Source organism: Marmota monax, unplaced genomic scaffold (genome assembly GCF_021218885.2).
Source record: "Marmota monax isolate L192 unplaced genomic scaffold, Marmota_monax_Labrador192_F-V1.1 WCK01_AAM20220418_F8-fsc00174, whole genome shotgun sequence".
Classification (NCBI taxonomy): domain Eukaryota; kingdom Metazoa; phylum Chordata; class Mammalia; order Rodentia; family Sciuridae; genus Marmota; species Marmota monax.
The window spans coordinates 3,316,396-3,336,792 of NW_026694860.1; the positions used below are offsets into that span (position 1 = coordinate 3,316,396).

Genomic DNA, 20,397 nt, shown 5'->3' on the forward strand with positions numbered 1-20,397 from the left:
CTTTCTTTTGAGGAAATGGCAAATGATATTGTTTCTATTGTATGGGCATAGACTACATAATTATTTACATTTTTATTCTCAATACTGAGATGCTAAAAACAAATTTAAACAAATTTTTAGCAATTCCTGGAATGTATTTTGGTACTGCTTCAATTGTCTGTTTTGGTCTACTGTTTTGACTAACATAAAAAATATGATATATTAAAATTCAAGGAACATGTACATCATAATATTAAAAATATACATTTTCCTAAATATGTGTATGTTTTAAGCAAATACACATACATACATACACACATAGAAGCTAAAATTGATGAAAACTACAAAATTCTGGATGCATTTATCATTTTGTTTCAAAATATTTGTTACATATATATGATATAAGGAAGATTAGCAAACTTTTTCAACTTCTGTAAAAAAAAAACATATATATATATATATACACACACACACACACACACAACCTTTAGAACACAACTCTAGATATTTTTTGTTGGTTTGTTTTGCAGTGGTGGGGACTGTCCACATTATTTTTAAAGAGTATGAAAAACTAATAATCTAAAATTCTCTTTTGTAATAAATTTGGAATTATTAACATCACAATTTATTTCAGAACTTATTTCCTGAAAGGGGAGGTATCTTTCCTCCCCCCACCACATAAAGACAGTTTGAATAATATGAACAAAAATCATTTTATGACAATTATTAAAGTTGGTGCCCTTTCAGAAAAAATATTCGTAAAAGATCAAGATTTCTTTGGTCCACAGTGACTTTCAATTACTTTAATGAGCTATTTATACTATATTAATGAAATCTGAGAAACATTAACTACCACTTTGCATTAATGATTCAAACCCCTAAGGAATCTGACAAACTCTGAGAGCTGAAATTAATAGATAAAAGAATAAGATTAAGTTAACTAAAAGAAATTACTTTCAGAATTCAAGATAAATTTGCTGTTTTTTTATTTAATCTGCTTGTTATTAGGTAATAAACAAGAGGGTTTTTTTTATTTATTATCCAAAGAATAAATTTTCAAAAGATGTAAAGTCATAAGATAAACTAAAACCTCATTAGGTTGATACAAAAATTTTATACTTTGTTATTTTCAAATTAATTTCTGGTAAAAGATTTTCAAAATCTAATTGTTTAAAAAGCCACACAATTTTTCTCAAGACAGCTGAAAAAATGTAACACATGCAGTGGATAACCAAGAAATCAACATGCATCATCTTTTTCTGGGAATAAATTCAAATAGAAACTTAACAGGGCTAAATAGTAGGCTACTTAATATATTTTTAATACCCTTGTGTGGTGAAACCAATTACTCTTTTAAGTAGAGTTCTGAACAAGCCACAGGCTATGCAGGTTGTCAAACACTGATGGGCTCTGCAAATAATGACTATAAATCACAAACAAAAGAAAAAGTTTAACAACATGCAGTGAGAAAAGTACAAAGGGCCATCCATTGAACTTTTCAGGTATTTGAAAATTTAAAAATTGCTACTGTTAACACAGTTTTCAAATACAAAGAGTGACAACATGTACTATGCAAATAAAACAAAAGGAACACTTCAGCATGACATATTAAAGCAAAACAGAAACAACATACTTACCAGCTCCTCCACAGAGGGGACAGACTTAAGATACAAGAAAAAAGTTTTACAATTAGAAAACCATCAAACAAATGAATTTACCTAGTGGTATAATCATTATAAAGAAAATTTCTATATGTTGAATATTATTTGGGTAAAGTTCATAAGAACAAATATATTTGCAAATCTATAAACAATAATACCATACAGTACTAAATTAAAATTTTTTGTTTTATTAAACACATACAATTGGTTCAGTGTTCTTTCCTCTATAGTACCATATTTCAGATCTAATGTTAAAATTTCAGTTAAATTCTTTCCTTCCTTGTGAAATATGTAGATTATTTTTCAATGTTATTATCAAATACCTCAAAGAAGTAGTTATGATCTGACCTTTATTCAGTTAGATAAACCACTACTAACTTAAATTCACAGAATTTCATAATTTAAGGACTTTAGAATATATTCATTTAAATAAATTCTAACATATCAGTACAAGAAACCAATTAAAATAGCTGGAAACAATTAAAACTTCAAAACACATTACTTTCATCATATCAAGCATCACTGCATGTTCTGTCTCTCCAAAGTTATGTATGTCTATTTATCACTATGTCTCCACAGAGTTAATAAAATGTCTGGTACATAGCATACACACAGTACATGAGGTTAAATTAAAATGAGATTTCAAATTTTTTCCCATTAATTAAGAGACTAATTGAATTAGAGTAAATTCATACAATGAAGTAACATGCAGACATTGCAAAGAGTTCAATAGCAGGAAAAGATGCTTATAATAAACTAAAAGCAAAAGAATGACAAATTCCTGCAAAGACCATGTGCTACTCTATGGCATCCAATTCCACTTTCCCCTTCCTTATTAATAGAACTCCAACAGCATTGAAAGTGGCCTTGAAACCAACTAAGAAACTGGCATGCAGCTAGGGATAGCCAGTGAGATGACGGCTGAAATTACTAAGGAGAATTTGATGAAAAATTCTTGAAAGAGATTAACACAGGTGAAAAGCATCTTTTTGCCCTTTCCTTAAGATTCTTCCTTCTTTCTGCCTGGAGTGCAGACAGAAGAAATCCTGAGTATGGAAACAATGAGCTAAAACTGGCATAGCACTACAAAAGAGGGAAACTGGGTCCTTGTATCTATGGAGCTGCCCTAACAACTCAGAGTTCTTTTGAGAGAAAAATAACTACTATTTAAGAATAATCCCAATGTCAGTGGAGTTTTAATTATATGCTGCAGAACTTAATCCTGATATAGTAAAAAATTGTTTTTAATATAATAATCACAAATTCTTTTAAACATTTTTAAATAGGAAAAAATTCTATTCTAGCTATCAGATGGTTATTGATATTATCATTAATTATCTCTTGATCGGTGAGATTGTAGACAAAAAAGATGATTACAATCTTTGTATTTCCTGTATCCTAAATTTTCCACAACAAGCACATTTGATGTTTTATAATTGAAATGTCTAATTAAAAATTATCCTCTATACCTTCTGAAATACATGTCACTCTTTAAATACTTACCAACTTTGCTTTAATGGTACCAGAATCAACACTTTGACCAGTTTTAGCATGAAGCTGAAGCTGAACAGAGTGCAACTGTAAAAGCTGATCATGCACTTCCTTCTCCAATACAACTTTCTCTGCTTGGGTCTCTGTCAATTCAGATCTTAGATCCACCAATTGTGCCTTATAAAACAATAAAAAAAAAATTAAGGATGCTTAAATTTTCTTTACTTATTTTATATTTATTCTTATAATCATTATTCAAGAATGACAAAGACTCTTTAACATGAATACATGAATACTAGAAGACTATTAACTGACCAAGATACCCATCTAAACTGACATGAAATCAACAGTACACATGAGATACCTGAGTGGAAAGAAAGTCCTGCTATAAATAATATCTTCTAATAACCCAGAATGCCACTTCCATTTTAAATAGCTCATATTAAAATGCCTTTTCATTATTTCACCTTCACCTTTAAAGCTAATAAAAACATACAAGCACAGGACAGCTCATCAAAGACCACAGAATTTCTAAAGATCAGAATTAACTCTTAAGTTTTCAGTTATAGTGTAACAAAACAATTCAACCTACCCATTCAATTAAAAATGTTTTAAATTTTTGCACAACTCATAATATATTGTTTTACCACTATATAGAAGATGTGCCCTTTGTGTTTATTCTTCCCAACCAGTCAGCAGATCAAAGATCAACACAACATCTTTGTTTTCTATTCAACTCAATATAATTTTACTAAGAATCAAAGGACTAAGAACTATGCTGGCATAATAAGGAAAAAAACTGTAGACAGCACTTTAAAAATTATAGATGACCAGATGTAGTGGCACATGCCTGCAATCCCAATGACTCGGGAGGCTGAGGAGAGAGGATAGCAAATTCAAGACCAATCTCAGCAACTTAGTGAGGCCCTAAGCAATACAATCTCAAAATAAAAAAAAATATAAAGGTGCTGGAGGTATAAGTCAGTGGTTAAGTGCCCCAGGGTTCATTCCTCAATACAAAAAAAAAAGTAAGCCAGTCAGTCTGTCTGTCTGTCTATCTATCTATCTATCTGTGTGTATGTGTGTGTGTGTGTGTGTGTGTGTGTATACACACATGAGAGAGACAGACAGAGAGAGAAATAGTATATTTATGCCTTTGAGAAGCTTTCATATCAACTAGGGTGAAAAATATGCACATAACCAACTAAACAACAACAAAAAAAAAAAATGTTGCAAGTTACAGATTATATAGAGAAAATAGGACCAGTCTCCAGGAATGCAAAGTAAAGGAAAGTTTAAAAAGGCAATAAGGAAAAACTTATACTCCAGAGTAAGTTAGAAAATTTAAGGAAAACAAAAACATGGACAAAATATAAGCAGTGACAAAATCTAGAGATGGGAATAAGACTAGCAAAGGCAAAAAGGCAGAGAGACACTAGAAGCATCTTAGGTAAATACTCTGACTCAAGGACCAGAGGGACTGGAATATCTCTCTATATACCAATGGCAAGAAAAAGTTTCTAGAATATAAAAGATATTCAATGAGGATCTATTAAGTTGAAATGATTCCTAATACTAACCTTGTGGCTCTGAATATTGTCTCCATTCAAGTTTCCTCAATTTTAAAGTAGGAATAATTTCTATGGTTTTGACTAGTTTCATAAATTTATTAATATTTGATACAAAAGCACTTATTAGAATATGAAAATGATATTTTCAAGAGGATAAGACCATCCAGAGGGACTGCATACTGACATACTATATAGGACTACATAGGAAAGGTGAGGCTGGATATAATGAATGGCTTGGATGATAAACTATTTAATCTGATAGGACACCATTAATGAGTCAATGATATTTTTGTTTTTATATCTAATAATGCCTTCATTGAAATATAATTCAAGACCATAAAATCCATTCTTTTTTTGGGTAGCATGGGGAGTTACTGGGTGGTTTTTAGTATACTCATACACTAGTGCAAACATTGTCTCTATATCATTTTGAAACATTATTCTCACTGACATTTTAATAACATGCTATTTTCAGGTAAGGAGGCAAAGACAAGGACACAGTAGCAACCCCTATTACAGCTTTCTAAACAATAGGTTATCAAGGTAATTTTGTAAGCAGAACTAAGATTTTGCAATGCTAAAAAAAAATGTTACCAACATTTGCGTTGTCTAGTACAGTGAATGTCCAGTGGAAAACTGGGTTTAATAATAACTAATATATTTCAAGTTTAGAGAAGAGTAAAAGCCATTGATAGAAACAGATTAGATAGAATAGTAGCTTACTTGGACATAAGGGAGGAAGAAAGATATTGTTTGAAATTTTAGACATGCTGATCTCTGTATAAACGATGATATAAATAATAAACAGGAACTATCCCACCAGAATGCTAGAAATAAACAAGTAAAAAGCTGAGGCTTAGATCTGGGACCAGAAATAGAGATGTGGATTAATACTCTAAGACAGAGTTATAGGGAGAAGAGAATATCAAGGACTGGGGAAATAATCAATTAAGGATGACCTGAGAGATAGAAGTAAAAAGGTGACATACTAAAAACTGAATCATAACATGGCATAACAGAAATACTGTGATACTTCCTGTTTTGTTTTCCTTTATGAAACTTCCTAGAAATCACTTCATATCAGGAGAGTTTTCTCATTTCATTTTTGTAACTTTTTTATTCATGTACAAACTTACATAAGTACACAAATAATTAAAACAACTAAACATACTAATTTAACTACCACCCAGATATTTTTATACAATAAGGGTGCCAGACACAGTGAAACAGACCTGGAATCCCAGTGACTGGCAAGGCTAAGGCAGGAGGAGAGCCAATTCAAGGCCAGCCTGGGCAACTTAGCAAGATTGTCTCTAAATAAAAAATAAAGGAACTGGGAATATAGCTTAGTGGTAGATCAGTCCTAGGTTCAATCCCCAGCACCAGGGGAAAAAAAAAAAAAAGGCAATATTAGAACCCCAGGCCCCTTCCTGTAAACTCCTCTCAATCACTACCTCCACCTCATCCACAAAGGTAACTATCAGAGTAATACCCTGACTTCCAACATTACTGATAGTTTTTCTGTTTTTAAATGCTATCTAAATGAAATTATATAGTGTACATTCATTATGTTTGGCTTGTTGCTTCAAGAGTATGAGATTCATTTATGCTGTACTTCATTCATTTTCATTTTTATATGGTATGCAACTAACAAATTTCATTTACTTTTTTTTTGAAGAGAGAGAGAATTTGAATAACTGACATACCCACAGAGTTGTACAACAACTCTGACAGCTTCACATCCTTGCCTTCACTTGACAATGCCAATCTTTTTAATGTTAACCATTCTAGCAGGAATGTACTGGCATTTTACTGTTGTTTTAATTAATCCTTCCTGATTGCTCATAAGATGGATCACCTTTTCATTTATTTATTGACTATTTGAGTATTTTCTTTGTGAAGTATTTGTAAGAGGCCTTCCCCCCACACGCACACATACACACACATACACATGCACGTGAGTTACAAATATCTTCTTTTCACTTTATTCAAGTTGTCTTTTAAGGAACAAATTGCTTCAATTTTTTTAACTGGGGATTGAACCCAGGGGCGTTTACCACTAAGCTACTTCCCCAGGGATGCAGGTATTAAAATTCAAAGTCCAATTTTCTTCTTTTGAAATAAGTGTTTCAAGTTTACTCTTCACTGAGTAATATTTAAGTCAAATATATTTAGATAATAAAACTAAGGCCCATCAAACCTGTTTACTTTCTAGGATTACCCAGTTGGTCAGTGGCAAAAGAGCACTTGAATCCCATTCTTCTGACCCCCAGGACAGAAGTGAAAGTATTATCAAGAAGCCAAAGGAAAAATTCATTTCTATAGCTACAGTAAACATGATTAACTTAGAATACTCACACTACCACAAGGCAAGCATTTACCATATGGCAGGGATACACACTCTCCACATTATCTCTAATTCTTATCATACTCTTCTCAATATTTTTTTTTAACAGTTAAGGAAACTGGAAGTCATGATTTAAACAACTTACCTGAGATCACACAACTAGTAAATAACAGACCATAGTTGCAGCATTAAAAAAAAAAAAAAATGCCTGGACATCTTTCACCTCATTTTTACCTAGACTATACTTTAGTGAAGGGTGAAAGTTAAAGAGAAACAGCTAATTTCAACTTCCAGCCTAACTTAAAATTTTGAGTGATGCCCAAATAAATGTTTTAAAGGAAAAAAAAATTAGAAATTATATTACATACAGATTTTATTTGGTAGACAATCTTTTCACTTTCTTATATTTGATCAAAAGGTTAATTTACAGAATAAATAAAACAAAACTGCCCTTCAAGACAGTCTTCCTAGAACTCATCAAAGAGGAAATAATCTCATCCTAGGAAAAGTTTCTAGGCCTTAAAATCCTGGTCTTCACTTCCCCCAAGACACTAAATCAACCACAGGTAAGATTTTCTAAGGTAGTGATTTCTCAAAACATGGTCCCTGGATTACCAGTATAAATTGGAATTGAATCAGGGATAGATAAAAATTCAAGGCCAATGTCACCAAGCTTTGCCCCTGTGATTTCTTCTCATAGTCTCATAATTCCAGGTCTTACATTAAGTCTTTGAACCATTCTGAGTTGATTTTTATATATAGTAAGAGATAAAAGGATCAATTTCATTTTGCATATAGACATCCAGTTTTCCCAGCACCATTTATTGAAGAGACTGCCTTTTCCCCATTGTGTGTACTTGCCATCTTTGTTAAAAATCAGTTTGCTATGGATGGGTGGACTAATTTGGGGGCTCCCTGTTTGTTTCCTTGGTCTATGTGTCTATTTTTATGCCAGTACCATATTATCTGGGTTACTATAGCTCTGTAGTATATTCTGAAGTCAAACAGTGTAATGCCTCTAGCTTTGGCTTATTCGGAGTCTTCTGTGGTTCCATGCAAATTTTAGGATTGTTTTCTCTACTGCCGCAGTCTGGCTGGGCACAATCAGGAGCCACTTGTCAAAAGAAACTAACTTTATTTTTAGAACCACACACGCCAAACAAAACAGCCTCTCAGGAAAAACCCTCAGAGCCTCAACTGCCACCACCGGCTTTCCACAAGCCTCTCCCTCCCTCACAAGCTTCTCTCCACCTCCCACAATCCTCCTGCTCTTGAGGCCGATTGGCTGGGTCACGTGGGCGGAGCAAAAAAAGTCCCCCAATGAGCAGCTCCGTGGTTTGAAAGGGCAGGGAAACAGCCCAATGAGCATCACCACAGAGGAGCCAACCAGCTAGATGTTGCTGGGGCCAAGGAGCCAATCAGCTAGATGTTGCTGGGGCCGCTGTGAGCCAATCATCAGCCGGCAGCTGGAAGTTTGCTGGCAGCTGGAAGTTTGCTGGGGCCCCTTCAGCTGTGGCTCTCAACATCTCCCCCTCTCTGTTTAAAACAACAAGCATGTGGCTTAGGGACCGTGCCTGCCTTAGGTTGTCCAATAGTACATATGGTCCTTAGGTTGGTACCATTGCAATTGGATCTTACCCGTCACTGACTACCGGTCCAGTATACAGCCAGACCTGTGGAGAGGTCTTTGTACCAGCGGGGGGGTGAGGTTCTTTGCCTCACCTCTGTTGGCCCCCAAATTTTAGCTGGACAATCATGACAAGCAGAAGGGAGGAAGATACACCAAGCCAATTGACGGCTCCTTTTGGAAAAATTGTACCACCAATGACATCATCAGCAAAAATACCCCAACACTACCACAAGTCGCTGCACCAACAGATAGTTCACAATGCATACAGGTGAGCTCACAATGTGTCCAGGCAAGTTCTGCAAGCAGTTCAGTGATGGCTATTGTAGAAGCTGTAGATTGGTTTTATCTTTGACTTCACCAGCACTGGGATGAAGATAGGAATTCTGGCAATAATGGCTAAAGAAAAAATTATGTAACATTACAGAAGGCACTAAAAGAAAACAATTTTCTTAACAATTTACATTGTCTTTACCGGCACTGGGATGAAGATAGGAATTCTGCCAATAATGGCTAAAGAAAAAATTATGTAACATTACAGAAGGCACTAAAAGAAAACAATTTTCTTAACAATTTACATTATCTTTAAGAGAATTATTAAATATAATGAAAAGGAAAGGTGAAAGTAAACAAACAGATCTGTTAACCTTCTTTTTTGTTTACATATTAAAACAATCCTCAACAGTTGTTTACCCAATTTAAACCATATAAATCACGTGAAAAAAAATATTTGGATCCATTTTATCATGAGCGCTCATCATATATGATATATGGACATACGTACATTCAAACATATAACACAAAACACAAGTGTGCACACATAATATAATACATACAACACATAACATTATAGTAAAGGCCTTATAACTTTTTACAGGTGAAATCTCCATTGCAATGTTTAAAAACTCTATAGTCAAAAAATAGAACTGATCAGCAAAAAATTAACCTAGGTCTGTATGAGCTCAAAAAACAAAATAGAACTTCATGATATGGCAAAGGGCAATAATAAAATAGATATTGAAAAAAGCATCGTGGTTCTGTTGCAGATGTAAGAATAGCCAAACTGGAGTTTTGGATATCAGTTGTTATGGATTTGAGCCAAATCATCTTCTTTTTGGTCTATAGAAATCGCTTTAGTTAATCTTTCTGGAATCCAAATCGGCTGCTGTTCTCCCTGTGGAAACACATAAACAGACCCCCGACTCCAGACAATCACTGGGTCAGGACCTTGGTTAATCTCTCTGGAATCCAAATCGGCTGCTGTTCTCCCTGTGGAAACACACAAACAGACCCCCGACTCCAGACAATTACTGGGTCAGGACCTTTCCATTGTCCTGTTAGAATATCCTTCCAAAGTACCTTGGGCTTATGCACATTTTTTGGACACATATGCCTTTCCGCAGCACTAAGTCCTGATGAATCCAAATTTAAAAAGTTTAGAGTAAAAAGGGTTATTTTAAGTTTATCTTTGGGGAATATATACCCCTTCCCAATTCCTTCTTTTTGCTTTAATAAGTACATTTTAATAGTTTGATGAGCTCTTTCAACTATGCCTTGTCCCTGTGGATTGTATGGGATTCCTGTTATATGAGTAATGCCAAATGTTGAGCAAAATTGTTTAAAAGAGGTAGAAGTATAACCAGGGGCATTATCTGTTTTTAACTGTTTTGGAACACCCACAGTGGCAAAATTTTGTAAGCAATGAGCTATAACATCTTTAGTTTTTTCTCCGGCATGAAGGGAGCCCATCAAAAATCCAGAAGAAGTATCAACTGTAACATGCAAATATTTTAATTTTCCAAAATCTGGCAAGTGTGTGACGTCCATCTGCCAAATATGGTTAGGTATCAATCCTCTAGGATTGACTCCAAGATTAACTTGTGGTAAAAAGGTCACACAATTTTGACATTGTTTTATTATTTGTCTAGCTTGTTCCTTAGTTATTTTAAAACGCTTTTGTAAAGTATTAGCATTGACATGGAACTTTTTATGAAAATTTATAGCTTCTTCTAGTGTAGAGAAAATATGTATGTCATGTGTAGTTTTATCTGCTAAATCATTGCCCAAACTAAGGGCTCCAGGCAATCCTGTATGTGCCCTGATATGTCCTATAAAGAATGGATCTTTTCTGTCCCAGATTAGACTTTGTATAGTGGAAAGCAAAGAGAAAACAATAGAAGAAGGGGAAATCCTACCAGCATCTTCAAGAGATACTATAGCATTAACTACATACTGACTATCAGAAAATAAATTAAATACAGAATCTTTAAACATCACAAAAGCTTGTAAAACTGCATTAAGCTCTACCTTTTGAGCTGATTGTTTGGGTACTAAAAATGTAAAAGTTTGATCAGGGGTAACTACTGCTGCTGTACCATTATTTGACCCATCAGTGAATATATTTGGAGCATTCATGATAGGTGTTTTTCTTGTCATTTTTGGAAAAATTACAGGATGCAATGACCAAAAAGACAATAAAGGATTAGATGGTAAGTGGTTATCAAATGAAACATTAGATTTGCACATGATTATTGCCCAACTATTTAACTCATTAGCTAACTCATCAATTTGATTCATAGTATATGGAGTAATAATTTTATTGGGAGAAATTCCAAACACTCCCTTTGCTGCTTTTATTCCTTTGAGTATTAATTGTCCTACAGCCTCAGGATACCTAGTAAGAATAGTGTTAGGAGAATAAGATAAATGTATCCATAATAATGGACCTTCTTGCCAAAATACTCCTGTAGGAATATTTTTTGTTGGTAGTACAATAAATAATAAAGGCAAACTTATATCAATTCTATCCAAATGCATATTTTCCATATATGTTTCAATGATTTTTAATGCCTTTCTTGCTTCAGGCGTTAACATTCGGGGTGAATTTGGATCTGATGGACCTTTTAGGATATCAAATAAAGGTCCCAACTCTCCTGTTGGTATACCTAAATAAGGCCTTATCCAATTTATGTCTCCTAATAACTTCTGAAAGTCATTAAGTGATTTGAGTTGATCTACTCGTATTTGAATTTTTGGTGGACGGACCATGGTTGAGGATAATAGAACTCCTAAATAATTAATTGGAAAATTTAATTGTACTTTATCTATTGCTATCTCTAGATTATAATTTTTTAATAAGTTTGTAAGTGTGGCATAACATTCTAGCAACGTGTTTTTATCTTTGTGTGCTAATAATACATCATCCATATAGTGAAATATTTGTAGTTCAGGATTTTGATTTCTAAGTGGCTGGATTACTTTGTTAACATAAATTTGACACATAGTTGGGCTGTTAGCCATCCCTTGAGGGAGTATTTTCCATTCATATCTCTGATCAGGACCTTCATGATTCAGTGCAGGGATAGTAAATGCAAAACGTGGACTATCCTCAGGATGAATTGGAATTGAAAAAAAACAATCTTTAATATCTATAACTAAAACATACCAGGTTTTTGGCAAAGCAGACAACTGAGGAATCCCTGACTGAGCAGGTCCCATAATAACCATCTCATTATTAATGGCTCTTAAATCTTGCAATAATCTCCATTTACCAGATTTCTTTTTGATGACAAAAATGGGAGTATTATGGGGAGATACAGAAGGTTGTATATGTCCTTCCGCTAATTGTTGTTTGACCAGGTCATGGGCTGCTTGTATTTTTTCTTTAGTCAGGGGCCACTGAGGAACCCATACTGGTCTTTCTGATTTCCAAGTAATTTTTATTGTCTCAGTGGCCCTTTCTGAAAATCCAACCCATGTCTTTCTGTTCCTTGATCTATTTGTATTGGTGCTGCTATACCTTGTTCTTGTTTTTCTAATCTTTTTCCTTTCCTAAAACCTTGTCTAGTCATAATAGTGGGTGCATTTTGGTTGATGTTATTTGTTAATGTCAAACCTAATTGATCTAGGACATCTCGTCCCCATAAATTTACGGGAAGATGATCCAATACATATGGCTGTATAGTTCCTTCACATCCTTCAGGATCCTTCCAATCTAATACATTGCACTTCTATGGGGATTAGTCGCCACTCCTAGGCCTTGAAGTGTTTGAGTGGCTTGTTGTAATGGCCAATGTTTTGGCCATTCTTGACGAGAGATGATGCTAAGGTCTGCACCTGTATCCAGTAGGCCATTAAATTCATGTCCTTGAATATTTAGTTTTAGCATGGGGCGAGAATCTAAATTTAAAGAAAGCATAGCCCAATCTACACCTGTGGAGCCTAATCCCTTGGAACCTCTTTCTACAGTACGACTGGAAAATTTATCATGTAGGCTGGGTATTATTAGTAACTGTGCTATTCTATCTCCTGGTGAAATTACTGATATACCCTTTGGAGAACTGGCTATAATTTTTATTTCACCTTCATAATCGGGATCAATTACCCCAGGACTTATCATAAGTCCTTTTAGAGTAGAAGAGCTGCGTCCCAATAATAAGCCTACTGTTCCTTTGGGAAGAGGTCCTTTCACCCCTGTGGGAATGATTTGAACTCCCATCTCTGGAGTTAGTACTGCTCTGGCGGAGGCGCAGATGTCCAACCCTGCGCTCCCTCTGGTTTGTCTGATGAGGGATCTGATGGACAATGTGTCCTGGGCACTATCCTGATGGGGTTGCTGGGTTCCTCCAGTGCTCCGTATATTTGTGGTTTGGGGCCCCGGAGCATTGGGCCCCCCTGTCCATTTTTTGGCAATGGAGCCCGATGCCTTTCTCCACGATATCGTGGATAAACACCTGGTCCTTGTTCGTTTTTTGATAATGGAGTACCCTCTATGGTGGTTTGAGAACGGCATTCATTAGCCCAATGTCTCCCTCTACGGCACCATGGGCAAATACCTGGTATTCTACTCCTTTGATACCTAGTTTTGTTAAACCCTCCTCCAATGGGGCAATTCCTTTTAAAATGTCCTGTTTGTTCACAATTGTAGCATGTTCTTGGCCTGGCATCTAAAGCCTGTTTTACTGCAGCTGCCACAATTTGCCCTTGTTCATTAATGTCTCTGGCATCTAAAGCCTGTTTTACTGCAGCTGCCACGACTTGCTCTTGTTCATTAATGTCTCTACATAATTTAATATATGTGTTTAAATCTTCATGTTTCCATGGTCTAATGATATCTCTGCACCAACGATTTGCTTGCTCATAAGCCAGGTGTTTTAGTAATGGCATTGCTTGTTCTGTATTCCCAAAAACTCTGGTAGCTGTTTGAATAAGCCTATCTACAAATTCAGCATAAGGTTCATTAGCTCCTTGTATTACCTTAGATAATTGACCTTGTAAACCTCCATGTCCTTGTAAAGTCTTCCATGCCTTAATTGCATCTGCAGCAATTTGTGCGTATACGCCAGGATCATATGCAATTTGTTGCTGCTGATCCTCATAAGGTCCCTTTCCTAACAACATATCTAGATTTCTCTGAGGATAACCAGCTGCTGCATTTCGCCTAGCCGTCTCCTTGCAAAATTCCTCATTGGCAACCTTCCATAACAGGTATTGTCCTCCATTTAGCACAGCTTTACACATATTAGCCCAATCTGCTGGCGTCATGTTCAAGTTGTTAATGGATTCGACCATGCTTACAGTGAAGGGTGCTTGAGGACCATAGGTTGTTACAGCTTCTTTTAGCTGCTTCACTGTTTTGAAATTTAAAACTTGGTAAAATCGCTGCCCTCCTGCCTCAAATACAGGGCATGTTAATATTTGAGATCTTGTCTCAGGATCCCAACTATCAACTGTGGGGGTTGGGGACCTCCCAGCATATGGAGGTGGCCTTGTTAGTTGGACACTTACGTCCTCTGGTGATAGAAAGGTGTTAGTAGCAGTCTCCTGTTGTAACTTTCCCCCTGATGGCTTTTTCTGTTTTACACTTTCTTTCTCTGTCTGACTAGCTTGAGAGGCCTTCTCTTTTACTTGAATCTTTTCCTCTGTCTGACTAACTTGAGAGACCTTCTCTTTTACTTGAATCATTATGTCTTCTTCTTCCTCTACCATTGTCTGAACTGAAGGCTTTGGACTAAGCAAACAAGATATGAACGTCCACAATGGCAATGTGCCAACTGGCAGAGTCCCTGGGCTTTTCTTTTCTATTCTTTTTAAATCTTCACCATGATGGTTCCATTGTGATATATTTAACAACTCCTCCTTAAAAAGCCATGGGCTACATTTTTGTATTGTATCAACGTATGCCCTGACTGCTCTTGATTTTACTGAGATGCCTCCTTCCTCTAACAATTTACTTAACACTCTTTCAGTTTGTTTTTTTACTAATTTCTGATCCCGTATTTCTACTATAATACAACCCAACAAGATAACGCCTAACAAAACTGAAACTGAGTGAAACAAAATTAGAACAACACAAAATCATTATAATAGCCTCCTGAAATGTCCATCCGTCCTTTCTCCCTATCTGTTCCTCAGATGTGAGCGGTTTTTCTTCCATCTTACACATCTCCAGGGACAGGCAACTTAAAACAAAAGTGAAACAAAATAACAAAAGAAGAATCTTAAAATGGCTACCCATCCTCTCGCCCTGCCCTCAGGGGCGAGCAGTTCACTTACCCTCAGTCGCTCCCCGTGCGAGCCACCAAATGACGCAGTTTGGCTGGGCACAATCAGGAGCCACTTGTCAAAAGAAACTAACTTTATTTTTAGAACCACACACGCCAAACAAAACAGCCTCTCAGGAAAAACCCTCAGAGCCTCAACTGCCACCACCGGCTTTCCACAAGCCTCTCCCTCCCTCACAAGCTTCTCTCCACCTCCCACAATCCTCCTGCTCTTGAGGCCGATTGGCTGGGTCACGTGGGCGGAGCCAAAAAAGTCCCCCAATGAGCAGCTCCGTGGTCTGAAAGGGCAGGGAAACAGCCCAATGAGCATCACCGCAGAGGAGCCAATCAGGTAGATGTTGCTGGGGCCGAGGAGCCAATCAGCTAGATGTTGCTGGGGCCGCTGTGAGCCAATCATCAGCCGGCAGCTGGAAGTTTGCTGGCAGCTGGAAGTTTGCTGGGGCCCCTTCGGCTGTGGCTCTCAACACTCTCCTTTTGTGAAGAATGTCATTAGCATTTTGACAGGGATTACTCTCAACCTGTAGATGGCTTTGAGTAATAAGGGTAACAATATTATATTTTCTAATGCATAAATATCAGTTTCTTTGTTGTGTCCTCTTCAATTTCTTCAATTATCAATGTTTTATGATTTGGAGTAAAACCTCAAAAGCATAGGCAGAAAAGCAAATAAAGACAGGGACATCAAATTAAAAAGCTTCTGCACACAAAGGAAACAACAAAGCAGAGATAAACTACACAATGGAAAACTATCTTTACAAAGTAGAGATCTGATAGGAGGTTAACATCCAAAATACATAAAGAACTCAAAAAACTCAAAAGAACCAAACAACTCAATTAAAAGTGGACAAAAGAACTGAATAGACATTTCTCAAAGGACATACAAATGGTCAACAGGTATATGAAAAAGTGCTCAGTATCAATAACCATTAGGGAAACAGTACAAATCAAAACTACAACAAAATATGTCACTCTAATTATAATGAGTATTAAAAAAAAGATAAGGATATGGAGGAAAAATAATCCAAATTAGCATAGCCATTATAGAAAACAGTATGGCATTTCCATTAAAAAAAACTACAAATTGAATTACTGTAAGACTCAGCAATCCTACAACTGTATATATACCCAAAGGAAATGAAATCAATACATCGAAAAATACCTGTACTCCATGTTTAGTGCAGCACTACTCACATTAGCCATGATATGGAAGCAACTTCATAGGTGTCCATTGATGGATGAATGGATAAAGAAAATGTAATGGATGTATATACAATAAAATACTGTTCAATCATTTAAAAAAATGATGTCATTTGTGGCAACATGGATGAACCAGGGGAACATTTTATCAAATGAAATAAACCAGGAATAGAAAGACAAATGCTACATGATCTCACTCATATGTGGTATCTAAATAAAACCATTTTCATTGAAGTAGAGAGCACAATAATGGTTACTAGGGTGAGAGCGGGGTAAGGTAGATGAGGAGAGATTAATCAATGGGTACAATTACAATTATGAAGAATAAATTCTGGTGTTCTATTGCATGGTAGAGGGATTAGAATTAACAATAATGTATATTTCACAATACTAGAAGAGTGGATTTCCATTATAAAGAAACGATAAATGTTTAGGGCAATGGATATGCTAATTATCCCAACTTGATCATTACACAATGTATACATGTACTGAAACATCCATGCTATATGTAAAATTATTACATGTTCATAAATTTAAAAATTCAAGGTATACTGCACAAAGTAGAAATGAATTACCAGAAATGGAAAAGAAAGAGAAGCATTTTACCTAAGTAGCATTTCAGGACTGTCATCACTATTCATTAGTATTTAGAAGTCATTAGTATTCTATTTCTCATCACATACTCTCTTCAAAGCATCCAAACTTTTCTATGAAGATAATTCCTTCCTAATATAATTCTTAACTACTAGATTCGAATATGTAGCACCAAAATCAAAATAATTGTTTCATTCAGAATTAGCTATTATTCCACTTTATCTAGACCTAAATCCTCTGCCTATATAATCTTTAAAAATACATAACAGCTGCACTTTTCTTTCCAAACATAATTTTATTCCAAACATAGATTTTATTTCTAAACCATTGTATAGATAAAAATACTGATTATTTTACTTTAAGCACCCCCTTAAAAATCTCTTGGTTTGTGGGAGAATCAAATTAGAACCAGAAATTAGCAAAGATCAAGTTGCACAGCAGGGAAATTGGATCCAGCACATTCCCTAATTTTAATATATAAACTTTTGATAAGATTTTAGAAGGTCCAAAATAAAAAGATCTTAAAAATATGATAAAGCATCCTAATTTTGCACATGTAGGAACTGAGGGCAAAGAGCTTATTATGTGAATTGCCCCAAATTACAAACTACGTTGGATTAAAACTTATCTTGTGACATCTTTTGTAGTTCCAGCAATAACAAGAGAACTGATGAAGCAGTCCATGAGTTCCAAATGAGATCACGTTCCCAAATCTCAGAACTATACTAAGCAAGGGGCTGAGGATATAGCTCAGTTAGTAGAGTGCTTGCCTTCCATGCACAAGGCCCTGGGTTCGATCCCCAGCACCAAAAAACAAAACAAACAAATTAATATCTAAGCAAAAATTCTGAAACCTTCCCCAATATATACACCATACCTCGCATGCACACTGACCAAGCACTGGAACATATATTCTTGTCACATGAACCCACACAGACACACATGCAGGCATGCAAACAGGCACAAACATGCCTGCACATAAAAGGACACATTTTCCTAATCTGTTCAGAATTTTAAAAAATGTTGACTCCAAATAGCAGTTTAACTATTAAACTATGGCAAAGAAAGATGCTGATAAAAAATATACATATATATGTGTGTGTGTGTGTGTGTGTCTATACACATACACACACACACACATATATACACAAAATCTCACATCTACCTATAATTACTTCTACACCTTTTGTCTTAAAGAATGTGTATAAATGTGATTACCAGAAAAGAAACTAATGCTTTTAAAAGTGCTGTTTACATTTGAAAATACAATTTAAGATGAAAAGTATGAATGGGTATTTAAATCTCTAGCAATTGTGCTCTTTAATCCAGCATCTAAAATTTATCATGTACGCACATACTTTTCAAAATGCTTTATAGCCCAGATAGTCAATACAACAAACGTAAAAAATAAAAATCAGAGATTGCAACACATCACTATAAAAATACCTCTTACAACTTATTGATTACTAAATTTAATAGTGACCTTCCAACTAATAAGAGATCTTTACAGATTACCTATTTCTCCTCTCATTAAAGGAAGCAAGGCCATTTTATCTGGCAAGACTGTCCTTTTTCCTAGAACTAAACTTTTAAAAGAATATATCATAAGATTCTTATATAAAGGATCCCAAACTATCTGACAGCTAGTGGAAGTTGAACTATTCTTCACAAGATCTTTTATTCTGTGACAAAAGTCAAGGGAAGAATGTAACTAATGAGAAAATTTCCATCCATTCTTTTTTTCTTCTATCCATTCAAAATATTTAATTTAACGCATTCATTTTAAAAAATAATTTTCCTCTATTTTTTCTCCCTGTGTCTGCGGTGCTGTGTTGTTCCTACTATTCAAAAATTACAGAAAACCAATGAGTACTATTCTAAAATACAAGACTAACACTACATATTCAAAAGTCAGATTTGAAAATCTCTGCCATCTCCCAAGTTAGAAAATAATACCCTCCTTATTCCAAGTCTGAATAGGCTTCAGAAATAGTCTGTTCATTAGCTTATGAAAGTTCTGAGAAAATTTTACCTAGGCACTTTACTTTTTTTTCTATCCAATCATAATGAACACTAATTTTATCTGTCATTCTTTCTCCCTAAACTGTTCTGCAGTCTATACAAGCAAACATTTTTATTTTCAGTCTTCCACATCATCACAATTACACTCATTCAACCAGTATTTACTATACTACAGCCATATACCAAACACTGGGTTGGGTTCTGAGGAAACATAGGTGAAGAAAATAAATGTGGATCTTGCCCTTAAAGAGGTTTGGTACATAGGGCAGCCCACTAAGAAAATGAATTGTGTAAGAATATAATATTAGCTAATGCCACACTTTTTTTTTTTTTTTTCGTTTTTTGGTACCAGAAATTTAACCCAGGGGTACTTAACAACTGAGCCACATCCCCAGCCCTTTTTATTTTTATTTTTTTTAAGACAGGGTCTCCTTAAAGTGCTTAGGGCCTCACTGAGACAGGCCTTGAACTTGTAATCCTCCTGCCTCAGCCTTCAGAGTCTCTGGAGTCACTGGCATGGCCACAATGCCCAGCTGGCATTATTTTAAATACTTATATTTTAATTGTCTTAAGTCTTACATTAATCCTGATGTGCATATTTTGTGCAGGGAAGGAAACTGAAGCACAGATATTAGGTAATCTGTCCAAGGTCATTACAGAGCTGGTTAAATAATAAATTATAAGCTTTATGAAAGAAACTAAAAGAAGAGAATTAGTGAGACAGGGATGCATGGTTATTCCTCTGGGAAGAGTTTCAATCATTATCAGAACACCAGTGGAAAGAACACATTTGGGAAATTCTGTAGGACTCTTCCAGTGGATCTGTGAAGTCAAAACTACTTTTGTAATAATAAAACATATTAGACTTTTTCACTGTTTATACTGAGGTACAACAGCAATGATGAGTAAAAGGCTGGCAGGTGAGTGCAAATTAAATCAGGAGCTCCAAACTCTACCAGTCACTGCTATGCAACTACATTTGAGAAGTTCACTTAATGACATCCTTCATTAAGTAGTAAAAATTATTAATTTTTAAAAACTACAATCCTTTTGAGTACATGTTTTTTTAACCTTCTAAGTGATGAAATGTAAAGTATTCATATAACATTCCTACTATATACAAGCTATGTTCTCTCAAAAAAAAGTACCTAGACAATTGCCTGAGTTGCAAATTAAACATTTTTTTCTTAATAAAGGAATAGGACTTTCACTTGAATGAAGGACAAACAACAGTTATTCAGATTAAAATAGTTGCAAGACACATTCTTAGGAATGAATAAAGCAAACTTGTTACTTAAAAAAAAACAAAAACAAAAGAAAAAAGAAAAAAGGAAGGAAGGGAAAG

The 20,397-nt window shown here is 35.2% G+C and overlaps 1 protein-coding gene across 2 annotated transcripts in view; it reads right to left on the reverse strand.

Moving 5' to 3' along the window:
- Gopc (golgi associated PDZ and coiled-coil motif containing) overlaps positions 1-20,397 on the reverse strand; it is a 45,281-nt gene that overhangs the window by 17,777 nt on the left and 7,107 nt on the right. The window contains exons 2-3 of one of the 2 annotated variants that reach the window (XM_046426418.2): positions 3,144-3,308; positions 1,617-1,640 (exon numbers count right to left, since the gene is read on the reverse strand). In XM_046426418.2, coding sequence (XP_046282374.1) covers positions 1,617-1,640; positions 3,144-3,308 — 189 coding nt within the window. The remainder of the gene's footprint in view (positions 1-1,616; positions 1,641-3,143; positions 3,309-20,397) is intronic. The other variant, XM_046426419.2, reaches the window with a different exon arrangement.